We start from the raw sequence: 19,223 nt of genomic DNA, 5'->3' as shown, positions 1-19,223 counted from the left end.
AGGGCTCTTCAGCTTGGAAAAGCGATGGCTGAGGGGGAGATATGATTGAAGTCTACAAAATTCTGAGTGGTGTAGAATGGGTACAAATGGATCAATTTTTTACTGCATCAGGATTTATAAAGACTAGGAAACACTCAATAAAGTTACAGAGTAATACTTATTTTATTTATTTATTTCTTCCATTTGTGCGTCGCACATACCTATACAAGCTCTAGGCAACATTACAGAGGAAGGGGTTAGAAGATGGTAGGGAGAACTATGGAGGGCAGGAAGGAGTGGAAAGGAGAGAAGCATGTAGAATATTTCATAGAAATTCCTAACTTTACAGAGAGGAGCACCATCTATGTAAATGATATCTAAATGAATTAAAGCAATATGGAAAAAGGAATTGAAGGGAGGAACCGATTAACAATAGAATTCAGTTAATAAAATAAAAAGAATAGGGGTAAAAACAATGGAATAAAATTTAAAATAATTCATAAACTGGAAGAAAAAATTGAAAATCAAATAAGTCTGGCAGAAGTCCAATTTCCTGAAGTAACTCTGTTGCCTCAGCATATTTATAAAGCCAATAGGAGGAAATATTTTTTTCACTCAGAGAATAGTTAAGCTCGGGAATGTGTTGCCAGAGGATGTGGTAAGAGTGGTTAATGTAGCTGGTTTTAAAAAAGGTTTGGACAAGTTCCTGGAGGAAAAGTCAATAGTCTGCTATTGAGACAGACATGGGGGAAGCCACAGCTTGCTCTGGATCGGTGGCATCGAATGCTGCTACTATTTGGGTTTTTGCCAGGTATTTGTGACTTGGTTTGACCTCCATGAAGACAGAATACTGGGCTAGATGGACCATTGGGCTGATCCAGTAAGACTATTATTATGTTCTTATATGCACATATAAAACATATAAGCCCAATAACACCAATGATGGCAGTTCTTATTTTTGTAATTTTTTTCCTAAACCCTAAATAGTCCAATTTCAAACAGAAATCTAATGGTTTCTCATTCTACATATACACAGCAAAACAGGCAAAAACTCTGTTTTGTTTCCATCAGCTTGGAATTGGTGGCGGGTCTAGTACAGCTTGCTGAGAAATACAGCAATAAAAAAAAATTATTACTAACTCAAAAAATATAATCATGTCACACCTCTCTACAAAAAGCACACTGGTTACCAATTTCGCACTGAATAATCTATACAATTGCACTGATAACCTTCAAAATCCAACAAACCAATGCACCAATATTTCTGTATCGTTTTTTGATACCATATTCTCTAGGCAGGACACTTAGATCAACGGAACAGCATTTGCTGACTATCCCTTCTCTAAAAATAATAGGTATCAGAAGATTTACAATTTTTTCAGTCATAGCACCCCAGCTTTGGAACAACTTACTAATCTATCTACGTGGAGAAACCTCATTAGAAAAATTTAAAAGCATATTAAAGGGGGGTCACGTGACGCTATGAGCTGCTGAGGACGCGTTCCCGTGCAGCTCCGGGGCCCCGATCCACAAAACTGAGTTTTCAGCAGTTCACCGGCACCCTGGCCGCTCCACTCCACTCGGGTCAGGACAGGTACCTGACCCGATCGCAAGACGCGACTCGCCCTCCCTCCGCCCGCAAAACTCCGGCGCGCCCGAAATCCGGCGAGGCCAAAATGGCGGCGGCCCCGATCGCGGCTGTGTCCGTGCTCGCTGACACGGCTATTGAAGACATTAAAAAGGCTGTAGCTCAGGTGCTTGGGCCGCAATTGGATACTATCACCTCTAAAATGAATCGCCTGGAGCAACTTTTCACGGACACTGCGGCGCGCACTACAGAGCTGGAACAACGAGTGTCAGCCGCAGAAGACACTATAAACTCACACGAGCTGGACTTAGCGGCCCTACAAGAAACGGTACGCGCGCAGGCTGACAAATTGGATGATCTGGAGAATCGGTCACGCCGAAATAACTTACGATTTCTGGGTGTACCCGAGACAATTCCAGATGCGCGCCTTTTGGCTGAGTTGGAGGGTTGGCTTGAGATGGAGTTCCCTGATACAGTGGTGCCTGGATCTCTTTGCCTGGAGCGGGCCCATCGTTTGGGCGTGCGGCCTACTCGTGAATCTAGACCACGTGTGGTCATTGCAAAATTTCTTAACTATCAACACAAGATGGACATATTGAGGCAATCCCGGGCCCAGAAGGACTGTCTTAAACTAAGGGGCTCTGTCATACGTCTCAGTCAGGACTACTCATCGGCCCTTACTGATCGGCGCAAGACCTTTTATCCTCTCTGTACGAAATTGGTGGAGCTAAAACAACAATTTCTTTTTGTATACCCTGCTCTACTAAAGATCCAGCATGATGGAACATGGCACTCCTTCTCTGTGTCCATGGAGGCTGCAGACTTCATTAATCAACATCTTGGCTCTCCTGCGGACCCACCTTGACTTTTTACATATTTGTTTGGCCATTTAGGGCCAGGGTGATCCTTGCTGACCCTTACTAGCTACTGTTTATTGTGTTGAGGCTCAACTTACACTTCAATGTTTATTGGGCTTGGGTGGATCGGGGCACCGTGAGGTGTCTTCACGGTCCTCGAGCATATTCCTAGGAATATGCTGTGTGGGTTATTTGGGGGATGGGGGAGGGGTTGCTGTTTGGATGGGAACTGTCTACAGGAATGCTTTACTGGCTGCTGTTATTTTCTTGACATTATTGGTTTTTTGTCTTATGTTACCACTGTTAGTTCTTCTGTCACTAGCTGGGCGTAATCTGGGGTACCATATGGATGGCACTTGGGTGAGGCTGGGCACCTGGGTGCACATTTTGATTACTACTTGCTGTATGTTGATTAGGTTAGTGGATCCTGGGTGATAGCACACTCTGTATTGTTTCCTGGAATGTGTCTGGGATTACATCCCCGGTGAAACGTTCTAAGCTGCTTAAGCAGTTGAAACACCATTGCGCTGACTTGGTGTGCTTGCAGGAAACTAAATTGACTATTGAGGAACATAAAAAACTACAAAGGGGCTGGGTTGGCTCTGTGTTTTATGCATCCTCTTTGGGTAAAAGGGCTGGGGTTTGCTTGCTGATTCGTAAAGGTCTGAAATGTGCTATTACAGTCTGTCACCAGGACTCCCAGGGTAGAAACTTATTGTTGCATGTATCCTTACAGGGTATGGACTTTCGACTACTGATTACTTATGGGCCTAATTTCTATTCTTCCTCCTATTTTGCTACTCTAATCTCGTTGGGCCTATTGGATTCTTCTTTTCCTCTTATTGTGGCTGGGGACCTTAATCAAGTGTTGGATCCTTCTCTGGATCGCTCTACTGTTTCACCCTCGCCGGCCACTGCTTCTACTAAGGGAGTGTCATTTCTATGTAAGTCTCTGGGTTTGGTTGATCCTTGGCGACTTCTCCATCCTTTTGAGAGAGACTATACTCACCAGTCCAGAGCGCACGGGTCCTTTTCTCGCTTAGATTATCTTTTGGTCTCGGAACATCTCTTCTCTCGTGTCTCTGAGGCTACTATTGGGCCCCTAGAGGTATCTGATCATTGCCCTGTATGGATTGATGTGGCTTGGGGTGTTCCTCCCATGGGATCCTTTCGGTGGCGCTTTCCTTCCTACTTACAGGATGATCCTGACTTTATGACTTATCTCAGCAATCGCTGGGACGAATTTCTGATTACTAATGGTCAACATCAATCTACTCCTGACCTCTTTTGGGAGACGGCTAAGGTAGTCCTCCGGAGGGATATTATCTCGTACGTTACCGCTCGTCGTAAGCGTATCTCATCTGGCATCCTTCGATTAGAAAAACAATACTCCCACTTGAAAGCTCAGTATCTACACCACCCTACTCGTATATTGCGGGAGGAACTCCACGCGGCTCAGGTAGCCCTTAACGCTTTACTGCATGACCGTACCAAACGTTCACTCTTTTATAGGAAATATCGGTTCTATCGGTATGGCAACCGAACGGGAAAAATGTTAGCTACCCTGACTAAGAATTGGCAGGATGATCGTTATATTTCTAAAATTCGGCTACCAAACGGTGCTTATACTACCAAGACAGCAGATATAGCGGACGCCTTTTACCAACATTTCTCTACCTTTTATGCCAGCCCAGGACCTCATTGTGGTCCCGATATTCTTGACTATCTAGAGGATGCTGGTATGCCTAAGTTCACGGATCTGCAACGGTCTGTTTTGAGTGGACCCTTTCGGGGCACGGTGCTTCAGAAAGCGATTAAAAATTTGCGCTCTTGTACAGCCCCGGGCCCCGACGGGTTTTCCTCTGAATTTTACAAGATGTTCTCTTTGCAGTGTGTGGACCTCTATTAGGTTATTTTACTAAGGCGCTGGAAAAGGGAGAGTTTCCTTTACATGCTAATTCTGCCACCATCACTCTACTGCCAAAACCGGGCAAATCGCGAGACGAACTTGATTCTTATCGTCCCATTTCACTTATCAATGTTGATTTGAAAATATTAGCTCGTTTACTGGCGGATCGGCTGACCCCCCTGCTGCCTCATGTAATATCTCCGGCGCAGGTGGGATTTGTACAGGGCCGACACTCTGTGGTCAACGTTCGCAGGGTGCTGTTGGCTGTATCCAGAGCTCAGGCGACTTCTACGTTTGGTCTCTTAGCGAGCCTGGATGCAGCCAAGGCTTTTGATCAAGTTCGTTGGCCGTATCTTTTCCAGGTCTTAGAATATGTAGGTTTGGGGGTTGGTTTGGATCTGCTTTACGTGCGCTTTATTCAGCACCATCAGCCTCAGTCTTAGTTAATGGGATTCTAAACAATTCTTTTGAAGTGGGCCGAGGAACTCGTCAGGGTTGCCCTCTCTCCCCATTGCTTTTCCTTCTTTATCTAGAACCCCTGCTGCGTACGATCCAACGGGATGATGAACTGGTTGGTTTACCTGAGGGCTCTTCTCAATTATGTGTTCTGGCCTTTGCCGATGATTTATTGCTTACCCTAGCTCATCCACACCGTTCTCTGCCACGTGCTATGGACCTCTTCGACGAGTTTCATTTGTTTTCTGGGTTGACTTTAAATAAGCATAAGTCTTTAGTGCTCCCTTTACAACTCTCTGTCCGTGAAACTTGGATGGGTCCCTTTCCTTTGGTATGGGCTGATTCTTCGATTCGATACTTAGGTATTCTTATACCTAGGGACCTGACTACGCTCTACTCTATCAATGTCCTTCCTATGTTGACTGGCGCAGAACGCCGACTGCGAGCTTGGCATTCATATCCGCTATCTCTTCTGGGGAAAATCGCCTTATACAACATGATGATGGTCCCCCAGTGGCTCTATCTTTTTCAAACTTTACCTATTCTTTTACAGCGCTGCCATTTGCGACAGCATCATCGCTCTCTCCGTTCTTTTCTATGGGGTGGCAAGAGGTCTCGTATTCCCTTACATTTTTTATTTTTACCTACAACTCAGGGGGGACTTGGACTGTTACACCTAGGTAGATTTAATGTGGCTTGTCAGCTTAGGCACTTGAATGATTGGTTCTGTGCTACATCCTATTTCTCTGCTACAGGGGTGGAATGTAGCTCTTTTGCTCCTTATCATTTTAGTTACTTGCTCCATGTGAAGTGCCTGCCCCCCCCCCCGAAGCAATTATATGGGGATTTATTTCTCCTTCCTCTACGGAAAATTTGGAAACAGCTCTGCTCTCAATTGACTCTTCGGTTTGATGCGACACCATGCTTACCTATTACTGGCAATGGAGACTTTCTCCCTGGTATGGGCTTGGACGCTCATCCCAGGTGGCCGGGGAGGGGCATGCACTACTTGTTTCATGTCCTCCAGTCTGATGGTACTCTTCAATCTTTCCAAACGCTATGTGATTCCTCCGCCTTGGTGGCTGGGGATTGGTTTTCTTATGGACAATTGCAACACTATGTTCACTCACTCCCTGGCTTGGCTTTACGAGAGGATGTCCAGGAGAAGTTGTCTGAAACCTTAAGTCTTACTGCTCAGGTGCGCATCCCTTTGCGTTTTCACCATCGTTCTTTGCAGGAGTTGGCTGGAGAGTTGGATTATGCAACCCTGGCCGCTAAGTGGTCCGCAGACTTACAGTTTTCCATTCCTGCGGATATGGTAAAGAGAAGCATTCTCCAAGGGACAAAATCCTTGGTTGCAGTGACTGAACGGGAACGTTATTATAAATTTTTAGTTAGGGCCTATTTTGCTCCTGTTAGAGCCTTTCATGCCCGCATTTGTACATCTGATGTTTGCCCTAAGTGTGTGACCCCTCGAGCTTCCTTAGGTCATATGTTTTGGTTGTGTCCCGGTATTCGGGCCTTTTGGAAACGTCTTTGCCTATATATTGCTACTTTCTGGGACTGTACTTGGACACCTACGAACACTTTTCTCTTTACTTTGAAGTTATCTTTGCAACCGATTCGTCCTGGAGCAGCTGAGTTCGCTCGGAAGGCCATCCTGATGGGCATCAAAACTATCCTTCAGCGCTGGCTATCACCTCACCTACTGTTTCGCACTGGCGGACCCAGATGATCCAACCTGCAGGGTGTGAACGATTGGACATTACGGACATGAACTCCAGACGTGGCACGTTGTACCTCAAGTGTTGGTTACCCTTTTGCTCTACTTTAACGCCAAAGGTGCGCAGCAGACTTTTGAACTGACATAATTGTATGCTGGACTATAGCGTAGCTGTTCCCATGGGAGGGGGGCAGTTGGGGGGGGGGGTTTGTTGGATATTTCTGACTGTGTTTGGTTGATGTTTTTCTGCACTTCAAAATTAATAAACAGATTTAACCATAAAAGCATATTAAAATGCACCCGTACAAAGACGCATTTGAGTCATAGATAGAATAATTCATCTATCATTAATCCCAGGCTCAAATATCTAATTTTAACCAGACCTTATGTATAGGTCACAATCTCCCCTATCCTCTCTTTTTAGGCTTAGCCATATTTTTAAAACATTTTTCATCACCCTCCTGATGTTTTTTCCCTAAATGTACTTTTACTTTCTTCAAAGATTGTAGTTCACCCCTCTTCCCTTTTGTATCGCTAATTACTTGTGTACATACATTGTGGCCCTGATTCTGCAAAGTGCGTCCCGATTGTAGGTAGCTGTAGGCGTCCTACAGCTGTCTAAGCAGCCAATCGGAGGCACATTTTTTAAAAAAATGCTCTCCAGGCAGGCCGCCTATATTGAAGGCACCTCCGGGAGCCTAGGGAGGCCCACAAGCCCGTCTAAGCTCGCCTAAGGCTAGGCGGTAGCCTTAGGCGAACCTAGGTGGCCCTGCACATCTCCCTAGCAGAGCGGGAGACGCTTACAATGTAGGCTAGCAAAATGCTGGCCTACATGGTAAGTAGACGCGGCCGCTATACTTTATCGCGTCAAGGGATCTCCTTGCCACGATTAGTATAGCGGCCGCAGCTACGGCCGCCAGTCTCCCCAACCCCCCCTCGACGTTCGCGGCAGGAGGGTGCCCAACCCCACCTGCCGAAAGAACCCGCCCCCCCCAAAGATCGCCGGCAGGAGGGTATCCAACCCCTCCTGCCGGACCCCCCCAAACAAAATGCCCTAACCGCCCTCCCCAGACCCCAACGGCCTCCCCGAAGATCGCCGGCAGGAGGGTGCAGAACCCCTCCTGCTGGACCTCCCCCCAACAAAACTCCCACCCGGAACCCCCCTCAAGCTTACCACCAAGTTGGGCAGACGGGTCTTCGCACCTACCGGTCAGCAGGCCCGGCTCAGTCCAAATGAGGCGGGCCCGCCCCTCCCCTGCCCAACCCACAGGATCCTTAGGCCTGATTGGCCCAAGCGCCTAAGGCCCCTCCTATAGTGAGAGGGGCCTTAGGCGCTTAGGCCAATCCTAGGATCTTGTGGGTTGGGCAGGGGCGATGCGTTCGCCTCATTTGGACAGAGGCGGGCCTGGCCGGACGGTGCAAAGACCCGTCCGGCCAACTTGGCGGTTAGCTTGAGGGGGGTGGGGGTTTCGTTGGGGGGTTACGGCAGTAGGGGTTAGGCACCCTTCTGCCAGCGATCTTCGGGGGGGTATTGAAGGGTCCGTCAGGAGGGATTGGGCACCCTCCTGCTGGCGATCTTCAGGGAAGCCGTTGGGGGTGGTCCGGGGAGGGCGGTTAGGGCATTTTGTTTGGGAGGGGTCGTTGTGGGGGTCCGGCAGGAGGGGTTGGGTACCCTCCTACTGGCGATCTTTGGGGGGGCGGGTTCTTTCGGCAGGAGGGGTTGGGCACCCTCCTGCCGTGAACGTCAGGGGGGGAGGGGGTTGGGGAGACTGGTGGCCGTAGTTGTGGCCGCTATACTAAAGTATAGTGGTCGTGTCTAAACTCTAAACAAAAACCCGATTCTGTAACCGGCGTCTGCAACATGGACATCAGTTATAGAATTGGGTTTACTTTGGGTGGGTTTTGTTCCAATTCTGTATAGGACGCCCAGGATGGGCGTCCTATACAGAATCCGGGCCTGTATGTTTATTTGTATAAATTGTTTTATTTTTGTCTCCTAATTTTTAATTGTCATACACATTGAAGTATTTGATATTGCGTGTACAACAAACTTTTAATAAACTTGAAATTTTTGGAATGATATCACTTAATATCTTCTTAGTACTTTGGTCCTATATGATGTAATGCTTTCAAAATAGCAACTGAAATTTTAAACTGAATCCTCCTCCCAACTGGTAAGCCACTGGAGCTCCCTCAGCCTAGTGGCTGTATTCTGAAGGAGCTGTAGTAAAGTATTGTTCCATTCTGATAAGCTCCAGCCAGCTATGTAAAATGGGAAATTGTGTAGCATTATATCTTCAAATGAATACAAAGTAAAACTAAATCACTAAAAATAGATCAAATTGTTGTTTTAGCTATTTTTCTTACCTAGTGCACCAGCTCATTCACTGCCATCACTGAATAGATTTGAAAAAAATACAAGTATCTTTATAGTTATCAGTAAATTGTATAACCTTAGTGAAATCCCAATTTGGGTGGCTGGTTGCCATGGGCATGGGGATATAATAATTTCTGAGTGCTTCTGGCTGTTATAAAAATGTGAGTTCTACACTGGGTCAAAATAAAAAGTCCATCAAGCCCAGCAAAGGCCAGTCCAGAAGTATCTAGCAGATCCATTCTTGTTGCTCATGCCTGGGGATAAGTATGGCTTTCCCCACTAAAGGGAACAGAACCTTGTCTACCCCTCTTTTAAACTCAGCAGTGCTAGAAGCTTATTCTCTGGTTACAAATTCCATAGCTTAATTATTCAAATCAGTAAAAAACAAACAAACAATAGTCTCTCAAATTTGTCTTAAACTCACTAAAAGTTCATTTAATAGTGTATCCTCCAATCCTAAAGCTGTTTGAAAGTAATTGTCTTAAAATATTAGAAATTTCCATCATTTCCCCTTTCAGCTATCTTCTCTAAGCTGAACAGCCCTTAAACTTGTTTTGCCTTTTAAGAAGGAACAGTTTCATCATTTTTATTGGCTTTTTTTCCCCCTTCTCTATCCCTTTTCCTGTGGCAGTCCATGGTAAAGGCATTACTCCAGGTACAGGTTTTGTGACTAGAGCTGAGCAGTACCACACTCCTGCTCCCACTTCACCTGTTCTCTAGGCTTTCCCAGTTCGTCCAAGTACCTTTTAGATCTGTTGGCAGATGGACTGCACCACTTCTGAGGTAGTACCCTGGCCCCCAATGTCTGGTGTCTGCATCTGCAAAGGAAATGGGAATCGCAAGATGAGCTCCTTTGAGGCCCACAGCACTATGGTACACTTTGATCATGCCTATTTTCCCACTAGCATCAGCGTTCCAGCCCAGTTGGCTTCCACAGGGAACTGTGGGTTCATGCCACCTCTTGCTTTTCATCTTTTTTTTTTGTTTGTTTAAATGTCTTTATTGAAAGGCTCCACAAATAGCAAAAGCAAGACAGGATTGCATGAATACACAGAACAGGGATTATTCACAGTCAACTCCCCGATCAAAAATATCCTGTACAACAACAGTACAGATTGAACATAACAAACAAAAACTATGAATTATTAAATAAATTTTTTCTCCCATCCCCAAACCCCCCCTTCCCACAAAGTGTCCCAGCACCTTCACCTCAACCATACAAGGTCGATAACACCATCACCACAATAATTAACTTTATATCATTTTTATTAAATAAATATTAAATACAATTATTAATTACAATATGATAAAATAAACAATACAATTTGAAAATTATAAATATATAATCAAATGTTAACAACCAACAATAAATAATTATATTAACCTAATATCTCCCATCTTTATTCCTCCCTATCTCACCCATATCCCAGGACTATTTAAAATAAAAAAAAAAAAAAAAAAAAAACTTTCCTAATAAAATACAACTACGTACTGTAGGAACTAAAAACGGTAGCCAAATATTAAGTAAATTTCTTCCTTATTTTGAGTCCCAATCAGAAATACATATATTTTCCATAATTAGCAAATTAATCATTTGAGTACGCCAATGTCTATATTTTGGATATTAAGACCCTATCCAAAATGAAAGAATAACCTTCAAACCAGATAGAATCACCCTTTTCAAAAAATCTTTATACCCTTTAGGTCACCACAATATTTAAACCTCAAAGAGGTAACATCAGCAACTTAAAGAAAGGAAACTTAAAGAAATACAGTTCGATCTCAGCCTTCATGGCTACCCATCCCATCGTGGATAAACTTCAAAACATCATGTATCTTACGCCACATATTCCATGGAAACTCAGCCGCCCCCTTTATTCAATTATTCTCAACAGCCTGGTCTACCTCTAGGAGAATCCTTAACAGAAATCAACTAAACATGTCTTCCACAAAAAATCTCCATTAGCACAGTTCCACAGCCCCTCAACAGGCAACAAAAATTCACTTTTCTTGGCTTGTAGGCACTACTAGGCAACTGTCCTGCCCTTAGCCAAACTTCCAACTGCTTTTAATAGCTGCAGTCCTTCAACGGACACTCCCACAGGTAACCCAGCTCCACAGAGCAAAATGTCTCATACCACTGCCCTCTCTTCCTAACTCAGGGCCAGTCGGTATGGGAACATACTCCACCCAATTACAGAATAGTGATCTCAGTGGTTTAGTGACTCAGGACAGGGACAAACTTTGGGCATCTGAAGCAAGTTATTTGATTCAAAGTCCTGCTACTTTCTCTATCTTGTAGCTCCCCTCCCCCACTCTGTGAGAAGCCACTTTCTCCCAGCCAGCTTGTGTAAACTTTGTTTCAGAGTTCTCCCCCTCCCCAGCTAACCTTTCCATAGGAAATGAGTTGCTTTCTTGCCTGGAGGCAAATTTTCCACTCCATGCTAATCTTCCTGGGTGTAAAAACTTGGAATGACCAACCAGAAACAATCAGAATTGAAAATGGCTACACCTTATTACGGAAGAAGTTGAAAAACTCTTCTCTTCAACAATTGAACCTATATGCTTCTCCCAATCTCTCCTGCCACAATTTAGGCCTCTCCTTTATGTCCTTCCTCTGCCCCTCCCTTGACCCCGCCTCTCTCCTTCTCTCTGTAAGTCACCTAGAGCAGTGTTTTTCTTTTTTTTTTTTAATTCTTTATTCATTTTTAAACTTTCATTAAGTGTACAAAAATTCATAATAAACACAATTAATCTGAGCACTTGAACATCTTATCATTATAATCTATAAATACAAATGTAACCCTCTCCCAACCCTCCTTCAAAGCCCATTATTCATAATAAGATCCTATATTTGAAACCCTCCCCCCTCCCAATACTATATGGTGTATAATTAATAGAAAAATGGCATTTAATCATGACAAAAAGACGTTAATGGCTCCCAAATTTTAATAAAATTTTTATAATTTCCATTCTGTACCGCTAATGATCTTTCCATTCTATATATGTGACACAATTAATTCCATCAAAAATTAAAATTAAGCCTACTATGATCTTTCCAGTTTATTAGTAATATGTTGGATGGCAACTCCAGTCATGATCATTCATATTATTATTTTGGAAATCAATTTGGCCTCAGATAAATAGGATGTTGGAGAATCTGGTAGCCTTGACATATGATACGATTTTATTTGGCACAGCAATGAGAGTCAAATTTCTTCAAATAACAACAAACTTTTATTTATATTAACTGGAATAGCAGTTCAATAAATAATATACAGTTGGAAAAGTTATGACAGGTTAAATTATAACTTTTGGTGGAATTCAGTATGCCATATGTATAAAATGGAACGTACATTTGCAACACAAAAAGGTTATATAGATAAGTTTAAGAAGATTTGGGGACCATTAATAGATTTTTGCAATGAATGATACAATTTTCCCATAATAAGATATTGATAAGAGGGGGGTGGGGGGGTTATTTTAATCATCTTATAATATAAATAATTTATCAAGATATCTTGTTGTATTATATGCAGTTGCATAAGGAAGGGGAGGGAATGGGTTTATAATTGAGAAATAGTTGGTATACTTATTAAATATTATATAATGTTTCAAATTATAGTAAAAGATTATATAATGATACGTTATATATATAGTAATGTATAAAGGAATATCAAGTGTGTATGTAATGAAATTGTATAAATTTAAGTGATACACTTGTTATGTGAAAAATGAATAAAAAAACTTAAAAAAACAAAAAAAAAGTTGATTATTACACGATGATATCTGACTCTTTTTTCTCATAGACATTCCAAATATCACAGTATCATAAGATAATGCTACATGGTTTTCCAATAAACAATTTATTTGATCCCAGATTGAGTTCCAAAAGGCTAAGATATGGGGACAGTAAAACAAAAGATGATCCAAAGTCCCTACATCCATATTACAATGCCAGCATCTATTAGACAAGGAACTATTTAATTTTTGTAATCTAACTGGGGTCCAAAAAGCTCTATGTAACAAAAAAAACCAAGTTTGTCTCATAGATGCTGACATTGTACATCTCATTCTCCAAGACCAAATTTGTGGCCATTGAGATGCTGGAATCTGATACTTAATCTCAATGCTCCAAATATCCCTAAGACCATTTTTAGTTTTTTTTAATAACCAAATCATTAATAGTTTTATACCACTGTGCGGCCTGGTGACCCAGAAAGTCCGCCTGAAAACATAAAAATTCCATACTGAACTGAGTATTAAGAGTTTTCCATTCAGGGAACCCTGCCTGAATGGCCTGCTTCAATTGCAACCAACGAAAACACTGTGATTTATGAAGCCCAAATTTATGTTGCAGGATATACATTTCAAATCTGATATATTCTAATCACAAAATAGAAATAAAATTATTTTTTTCTACCTTTTGTCGTCTCTGGTTTCTGCTTTCATCTTCTTTTCATTCTCTTCCCTCCAGCGTCTGCCCTCTCTGTCTCTTCAATCCAGCATCTGCCCCTTCCATCCACTGTCTGCCCTCTCCCCCTTCCATATGGTATCTGTCTTCTTTCTATGCCCCTCTCCCCTTTCCATCCAGCCTGTGCTCCCTCTCTCCTTTTTACATGATTCATTCCAGTTTCACTGCTCTCTTCATTTTTATCTCTCCTACACCAGATCTAGCATCATTGTCCCTCTCTGCTTATTTCTCTGCTGACCCCTTCCCATCATCAATTTCTCTACTTTCTCATGCCTGTCTCTCCTCTTCCCCTCCTCTAATCTCCCTGCCAGCTGTTTCCTTCCTTTTTTCCTTCTCCCTTCCCTCCTCCTCCTGTCCAACAGTAACTATGGTTTAAGTCTTACTTTGAAAACCGTTCATCAAATGTTTTTTTCAATAATTCATCTTCAGATTATTTTTCACTTCCCTACGGCATACCTCAAGGATCAATACTTTCACCTTTACTATTTAACATTTTTCTTGCTCCGCTTATGACACTATGTCAATCTATTGGATTTTCCATATTTGCATATGCAGATGACATTCAGTTAATACATCCAATTGATCCTAACAACCTACAAGAAATAACAGCAATTAATGGAAAACTTGATCTAATTCATCATTGGTTAGATTCCAACAGACTAGCCCTGAATATTAATAAAACAAATGCTATGCTTTTTCCCTGGAAGGATTGCCCTAGATTACTTTCTCCCATCTCCATCAAGGGCATCCCTTTGCACATGGCTCACAATATTAGGATTCTCGGTGTTATATTTGATAATAAATTAACGTATCATGATCACATAAGTCATGTGGTCAAATCTACTTTCTATCGACTCCGACAAATTCGCTCAGTGGCAAAATTTTTATGTGCTAAATCTCTGAATATTTTAATTCATTCATTAGTAATTTCCAAAATTGATTATTGTAATGCTTTATTTAAAGGTATATCGCAGAAAGAAATTAGACGTCTACAAATTATTCAGAACGCCTCTGTTAAAATAATTTACAAAGCCAAAAAATTTGATCATGTCTCTCCACTCCTCAAAAAAGCACATTGGCTCCCAGTTACACACCGAATTTTATTTAAAATATGTCTGCTTACATTTAAATCACTATTATTTAAAACCCCCGCTTTTATTTTTAGGGTTTTAATTCCTTATCATACTTCGAGACAGTTAAGATCACAGGATCAACACCTATTGGCAATACCCTCACTGAAAGTTATCAATACTAGGCGCAACACCATATTCTCAATAACAGCTCCTCAATCTTGGAATGATCTCCCACTTTTTCTTCGAGAGGAAAGGAACCTAGATAAATTTAAATCTAAACTTAAGAGCTTCCTTTTTAATGATGCTTTTAATGTATAAATTTTATATCTTAAAACTTTTTTACTTTTTATTCTATATATTTACTTTTTATTCTATATATTAGATATAAATCTTATTTGTTACCCCTCCTATCGTTTTTTCCTTAATTGTAATTAAAATAAATTAATAATGATTGTAACCCTTTAATAAACCTTCCTTTGCTTTGAAATGATATGTAGAAATTATGTATAGTAATGTCTGTAATTATATTGTTTGTTATATTTGTCACCCTAACTGATTTTTTATGAGATTGTACATCGCCTAGGAAATGTGATAGGCGATTAATCAAATTTTTCTAATAAACTTGGAAACTTGGAACTCTCTTCCCTTCCTCCCATCCCAGCAGCATCTCTCCTTCTCCTTCCCTCCAGGTCCAGTAGCAACTGTCCCTTTTTTCCTTTGTCCAGAAGCTTCACAGACTCCTTTCCCTCCTCCCCTCCCAGCAGCATCTCTCCTTCTCCTTCCTTCCAGGTCCAGTAGCAGCTGTCCCTTTTTTTCCCTTGCCCAGCAGCTTCACAGACTCCTTTCCTTCCTCCCCTCCCAGCAGCATCTCCCCTTCTCCCTTTCCAGTAGCAGCTGTCCCTTTTTTTCCCCTTGCCCAGCAGCTTCCCAGATTCCTTTCCCTCCTCCCCTCCCAGCAGCATCTCTCCTTCTCCCTCTCCTGTAGCAGCTGTCCCTTTTTTCCCTTGCCCAGCAGCTTCCCAGACTCCAATAGTGGCTTTCTCTCCTCCCAGCAGCTCTCCTTATTTCCCAGCGCAGCGATTCAGGAAGACAGCGTCGGGTCGCGCCGCCTCTGAGGAAAGAGGAAGTTGCATCATCAGAGGCAGCCGTGACTCAGCAAAAGCCCCAAAGCTGCCTTCATGAATCGCTGCGCTGGGAAGTAAAGGAGAGCTGCAGAGAGGGGAAAAAGCCACTGTCAGAGGCTCCCCATGATCTCTCCTGCCCAGTGCGGACCAGCTAAAAATATCTCGTCGATCTTGCCAGCCCTGCGCGGACCGGCAGGAAATTGAACTTTTAATCAATCTCGCCGGCCCTTTGCGGACCAGCAGAAATTTCCTGCGGACCGCTATCGGTCCGCGAACCGGCGGTTGAAGAACAGTGACCTAGAGCCTGTACAGGTATGAGTGATACACAAATGGAAGATCATATTAGATTAGATCAGGCCAGCAATGCAGATAGACAATCTTTCCATAATCTCCCAATAAGTCAATTTCCTCCCCCTGTGCTCCATAGAAAAATCGTGCATTGCTTTTCATCTTTTTTTAAATTTGTTTTCTAATTCAACAAAGCTCTCACTGGGAAATGTTAGCTAAACAAGCATGGATTAGTTTTGGCTTAGGCATAGCAAAACAGGAAGCATTACTCACTCTGTGCTCAGTCATGGCTGTCAGCACAGCTCTTCTGATTGAAGATGCATGCTCATGCAACCTATCGATAAAGAAAAAAATACCAATATTGTAAAATGCTAGATTTGCTCATGTGGTGCCCAGTGAGTCTTAGGAAGAACCATACAAAAGCTATCCCTCTTCTAGGATTGCCACATCATACTCAGATCAACTGGCCAAGCCAATCCAGTCCTAGTTTTGCTCCAATGTATGAATGGGTAGTTTGACGTATGTAGCAGGGCAAAAGTAGGACTGGATCAGCCTGTTTGTTGACCTAGGGCAGGGGTCTGCAATCTTTAAGACATAAAGAGCCACTTGGACCCGTTTTCGAAAAGAAAAAAAAACTTGGAGCCGCAAAACCATTATAAAACAAATCTAACACTGCATATATTGTTTCTTATCTTAATGCTATATACAGGATCATGCAGTTAGCTGTCAATCTGAAGAAAAAAAGGACTTTTTCACTTAACAATGTAAAATATATTTTTGCACATTAATAGCTAATTAAAATATTTAATTTAGCTGGTTAATGGGATTTTTGCTTCTGAACCTCAGTGCACAGTGTCTGCACATCAGGGCTGTAAGACGTCACCTTCATTTTCACACAGGGGGTTAAAAACAGCAATGTAAGTAGAAATCACAGGGCCCCATACCAAAATTTGCTATGCCCACTTCCCCTTCCTTTACCTGCAACCTTTGTGAAAATTGTTTGGCATTTCTGCCGCAATACCACTGTACTGCTAAAAATCACAGATCACCACCATTACTGGGCCAATAAGCCCCCCATATAATGTGCCAGTAGCCACAGGCCCCCCTATAATATGCCAGTAGCCAATAGGAGCCCCCACAATATGCTAGTAGCCATAGCTCCCCCCTACATTGTGCTAGGAGTCATAGTCCCCCCTATAATGTGCCAGAGTCCAGGCCCCCCATATAATGTGCCAGAGTCCAGGCCCCCCATATAATTAGCCACAATAGTAGGTTTTAGCACAGGGAGTTACGCTGAATGCCTCGCGCTGCTCTCAATGCTCATAGGCTCCCTGCGCTAAAAAACGATATTGCGGTTTAGTAAAAGGGAGCCATAGTGCAAAATATAGACAGCAGATATAAATTCTCAAAACAGACACATTTTGATCACTAAATTGAAAATAAAATCATTTTTCCTACCTTTGCTGTTTGGTGATTTCATGAGTCTCTGGTTGCACTTTCTTCTTCTGACTGTGCATCCAATCTTTCTTCCTTTCTTTCAGCCTCCTGTATGTTTCCTCTCCTCCAGACCTCATTCTCTCCCCCAACTTTTTCTTTCTGTCTCCCTGTTCCCCCTTCTTTCTGTCTCTGTCTGCCCCCTTTCTTTCTTTCTCCGTGCCCTCCCCCAAGCCACTCGGTTTGCTGCCACTGCCATCGGGGAATAGCCCCCAAGCCACCGCCGTCCCAAGCTTTCCCTGCAGAAGCGTCGCGCTGACCAGCATTCCGCTCCCTGACGTCAATTCTGACATAGGAGAGGAAGTTCCGGGCCAACAAGGCATTTCTCCTCATTCCATCCAGCCTGAGCCCCATCTCTCCTTGATCCAGCATTTCCCTTCTGTGTTTGTCAGAATTACCATTCCACCTATTTTCCAGCATCACCCTTCTTTGTGTCCATCTCACTATATCTTCCTTTCTTTCAGCCTCCTGTATGTTTCCTCTCCTCCAGACCTCATTCTCTCCCCCAACTTTTTCTTTCTGTCTCCCTGTTCCCCCTGGCCCACGGGACTCCCACGAGGATGAAAACAGCATACCTAAATTCTGGCGATGCAGGCATGCAGCTTACAAGTCCGGCGTCGCGGCGGGAAATAGCCATGCTGAGCAGTGAGCTCAGCACGTACACAGATGAAAGCCTTGCTTGCTGATTGGTCCGGTGGGTCGGCGGGGCGGGGCCGCCGGACCAATCAGCAAGCAAGGCTTTCATCTGTGTACGTGCTGAGCTCACTGCTCAGCATGGCTATTTCCCGCCGCGACACCGGACTTGTAAGCTGCATGCCTGCGTGACACACTACCGGAGCCGCAGCAAAGGTGGAAAAGAGCCGCATGCGGCTCTGGAGCCGCGGGTTGCCGACCCCCGACCTAGGGTGAAGGGACAGCCCTTGCTCTCTTTCATGCTGAATGACATTATGCATATCCTAGCATTTGACACCCCTTCACATGACAGAACATATATTGCATGTGTGTCTTACTTTAGGTGGTCCAGCATCATACAGCTTGCCAGTAGTGTGGCAGTAGGATTGGCAATGTTCTTGTTAGCAATGCTTTTTCCTGTATTTCTTGTGGCCTGGTAAAGTGACAGGACAGGTAGATAAGATAGGATGGGATGTAAATGTGCATCATTCTATAACAATACATTTCCCTCTCTTCTCTTTTGTCTTCTCCCAGGCTATTTTACAGTGCCACGGGGTCTTACCGTTTCAAAAACAGCATAGTCAGTTCCATAGTTGGCCCCTGGTACCAGTCCAGGGCCCCCAACCAAGCCAGCACAGACATTGTTGACGATGTTGCCATAGAGGTTGGGCATCACCATGACATCAAATTGTTGGGGCCGTGAAACCAGCTGCAAATGGAAAAGGAGCAAGTTTACCAAACACGTGAACTCAAGGATACTGAGGGGCTCCAGTGATGCCTCTTTCTCTCACCTGCATGCTGGTGTTGTCAATAATCATGCTTTCAAAGGCAATGTCAGGATAGCCAGCTGCCACATCCTTGCAGCACTGGAGGAAGAGCCCATCTCCTAGCTTCCTGTTTACAGAATGAATCAGAGTAACAGACATCAGAGAAGCACCCTGAGTCACAGCTAATACCTGTGGGCATTACTTCAGATCAGCTTGAAGAACCAAATTATACCAGGTGTTCCCAAACATATCCCTTTCCTATCAGGTTTTCTCGATGTCCACCATAAATATGCATGAGGCAAATTTGAACACAGATGGAAGCAGTGCAAATCTCTCATGCATAAGTATGGCCAACTGACTATGAGATCCCAGGGAGAGGCTTGGGAAGAGACACACATTCATTTTCTACATACTTGATAATAGTGCTTTAGAAATAAAAAGT

General features: G+C 43.3%; 1 protein-coding gene across 1 annotated transcript in view; it reads right to left on the bottom strand.

The window, feature by feature from the left end:
• IDH3G (isocitrate dehydrogenase (NAD(+)) 3 non-catalytic subunit gamma) overlaps positions 1-19,223 on the bottom strand; it is a 55,183-nt gene that overhangs the window by 3,815 nt on the left and 32,145 nt on the right. The window contains exons 9-13 of the mRNA XM_033920803.1: positions 18,806-18,908; positions 18,577-18,723; positions 18,353-18,447; positions 16,122-16,182; positions 9,633-9,707 (exon numbers count right to left, since the gene is read on the bottom strand). Of these exons, the coding sequence (XP_033776694.1) occupies positions 9,636-9,707; positions 16,122-16,182; positions 18,353-18,447; positions 18,577-18,723; positions 18,806-18,908 (478 nt within the window). The 3' untranslated portion in view covers positions 9,633-9,635. The remainder of the gene's footprint in view (positions 1-9,632; positions 9,708-16,121; positions 16,183-18,352; positions 18,448-18,576; positions 18,724-18,805; positions 18,909-19,223) is intronic.

This window comes from Geotrypetes seraphini, chromosome 1, assembly GCF_902459505.1.
Source record: "Geotrypetes seraphini chromosome 1, aGeoSer1.1, whole genome shotgun sequence".
NCBI lineage: Eukaryota > Metazoa > Chordata > Amphibia > Gymnophiona > Dermophiidae > Geotrypetes > Geotrypetes seraphini.
The sequence above is the reverse complement of the archived record's forward strand: the minus strand, read 5'-3'. Positions and strand labels throughout refer to the sequence as shown.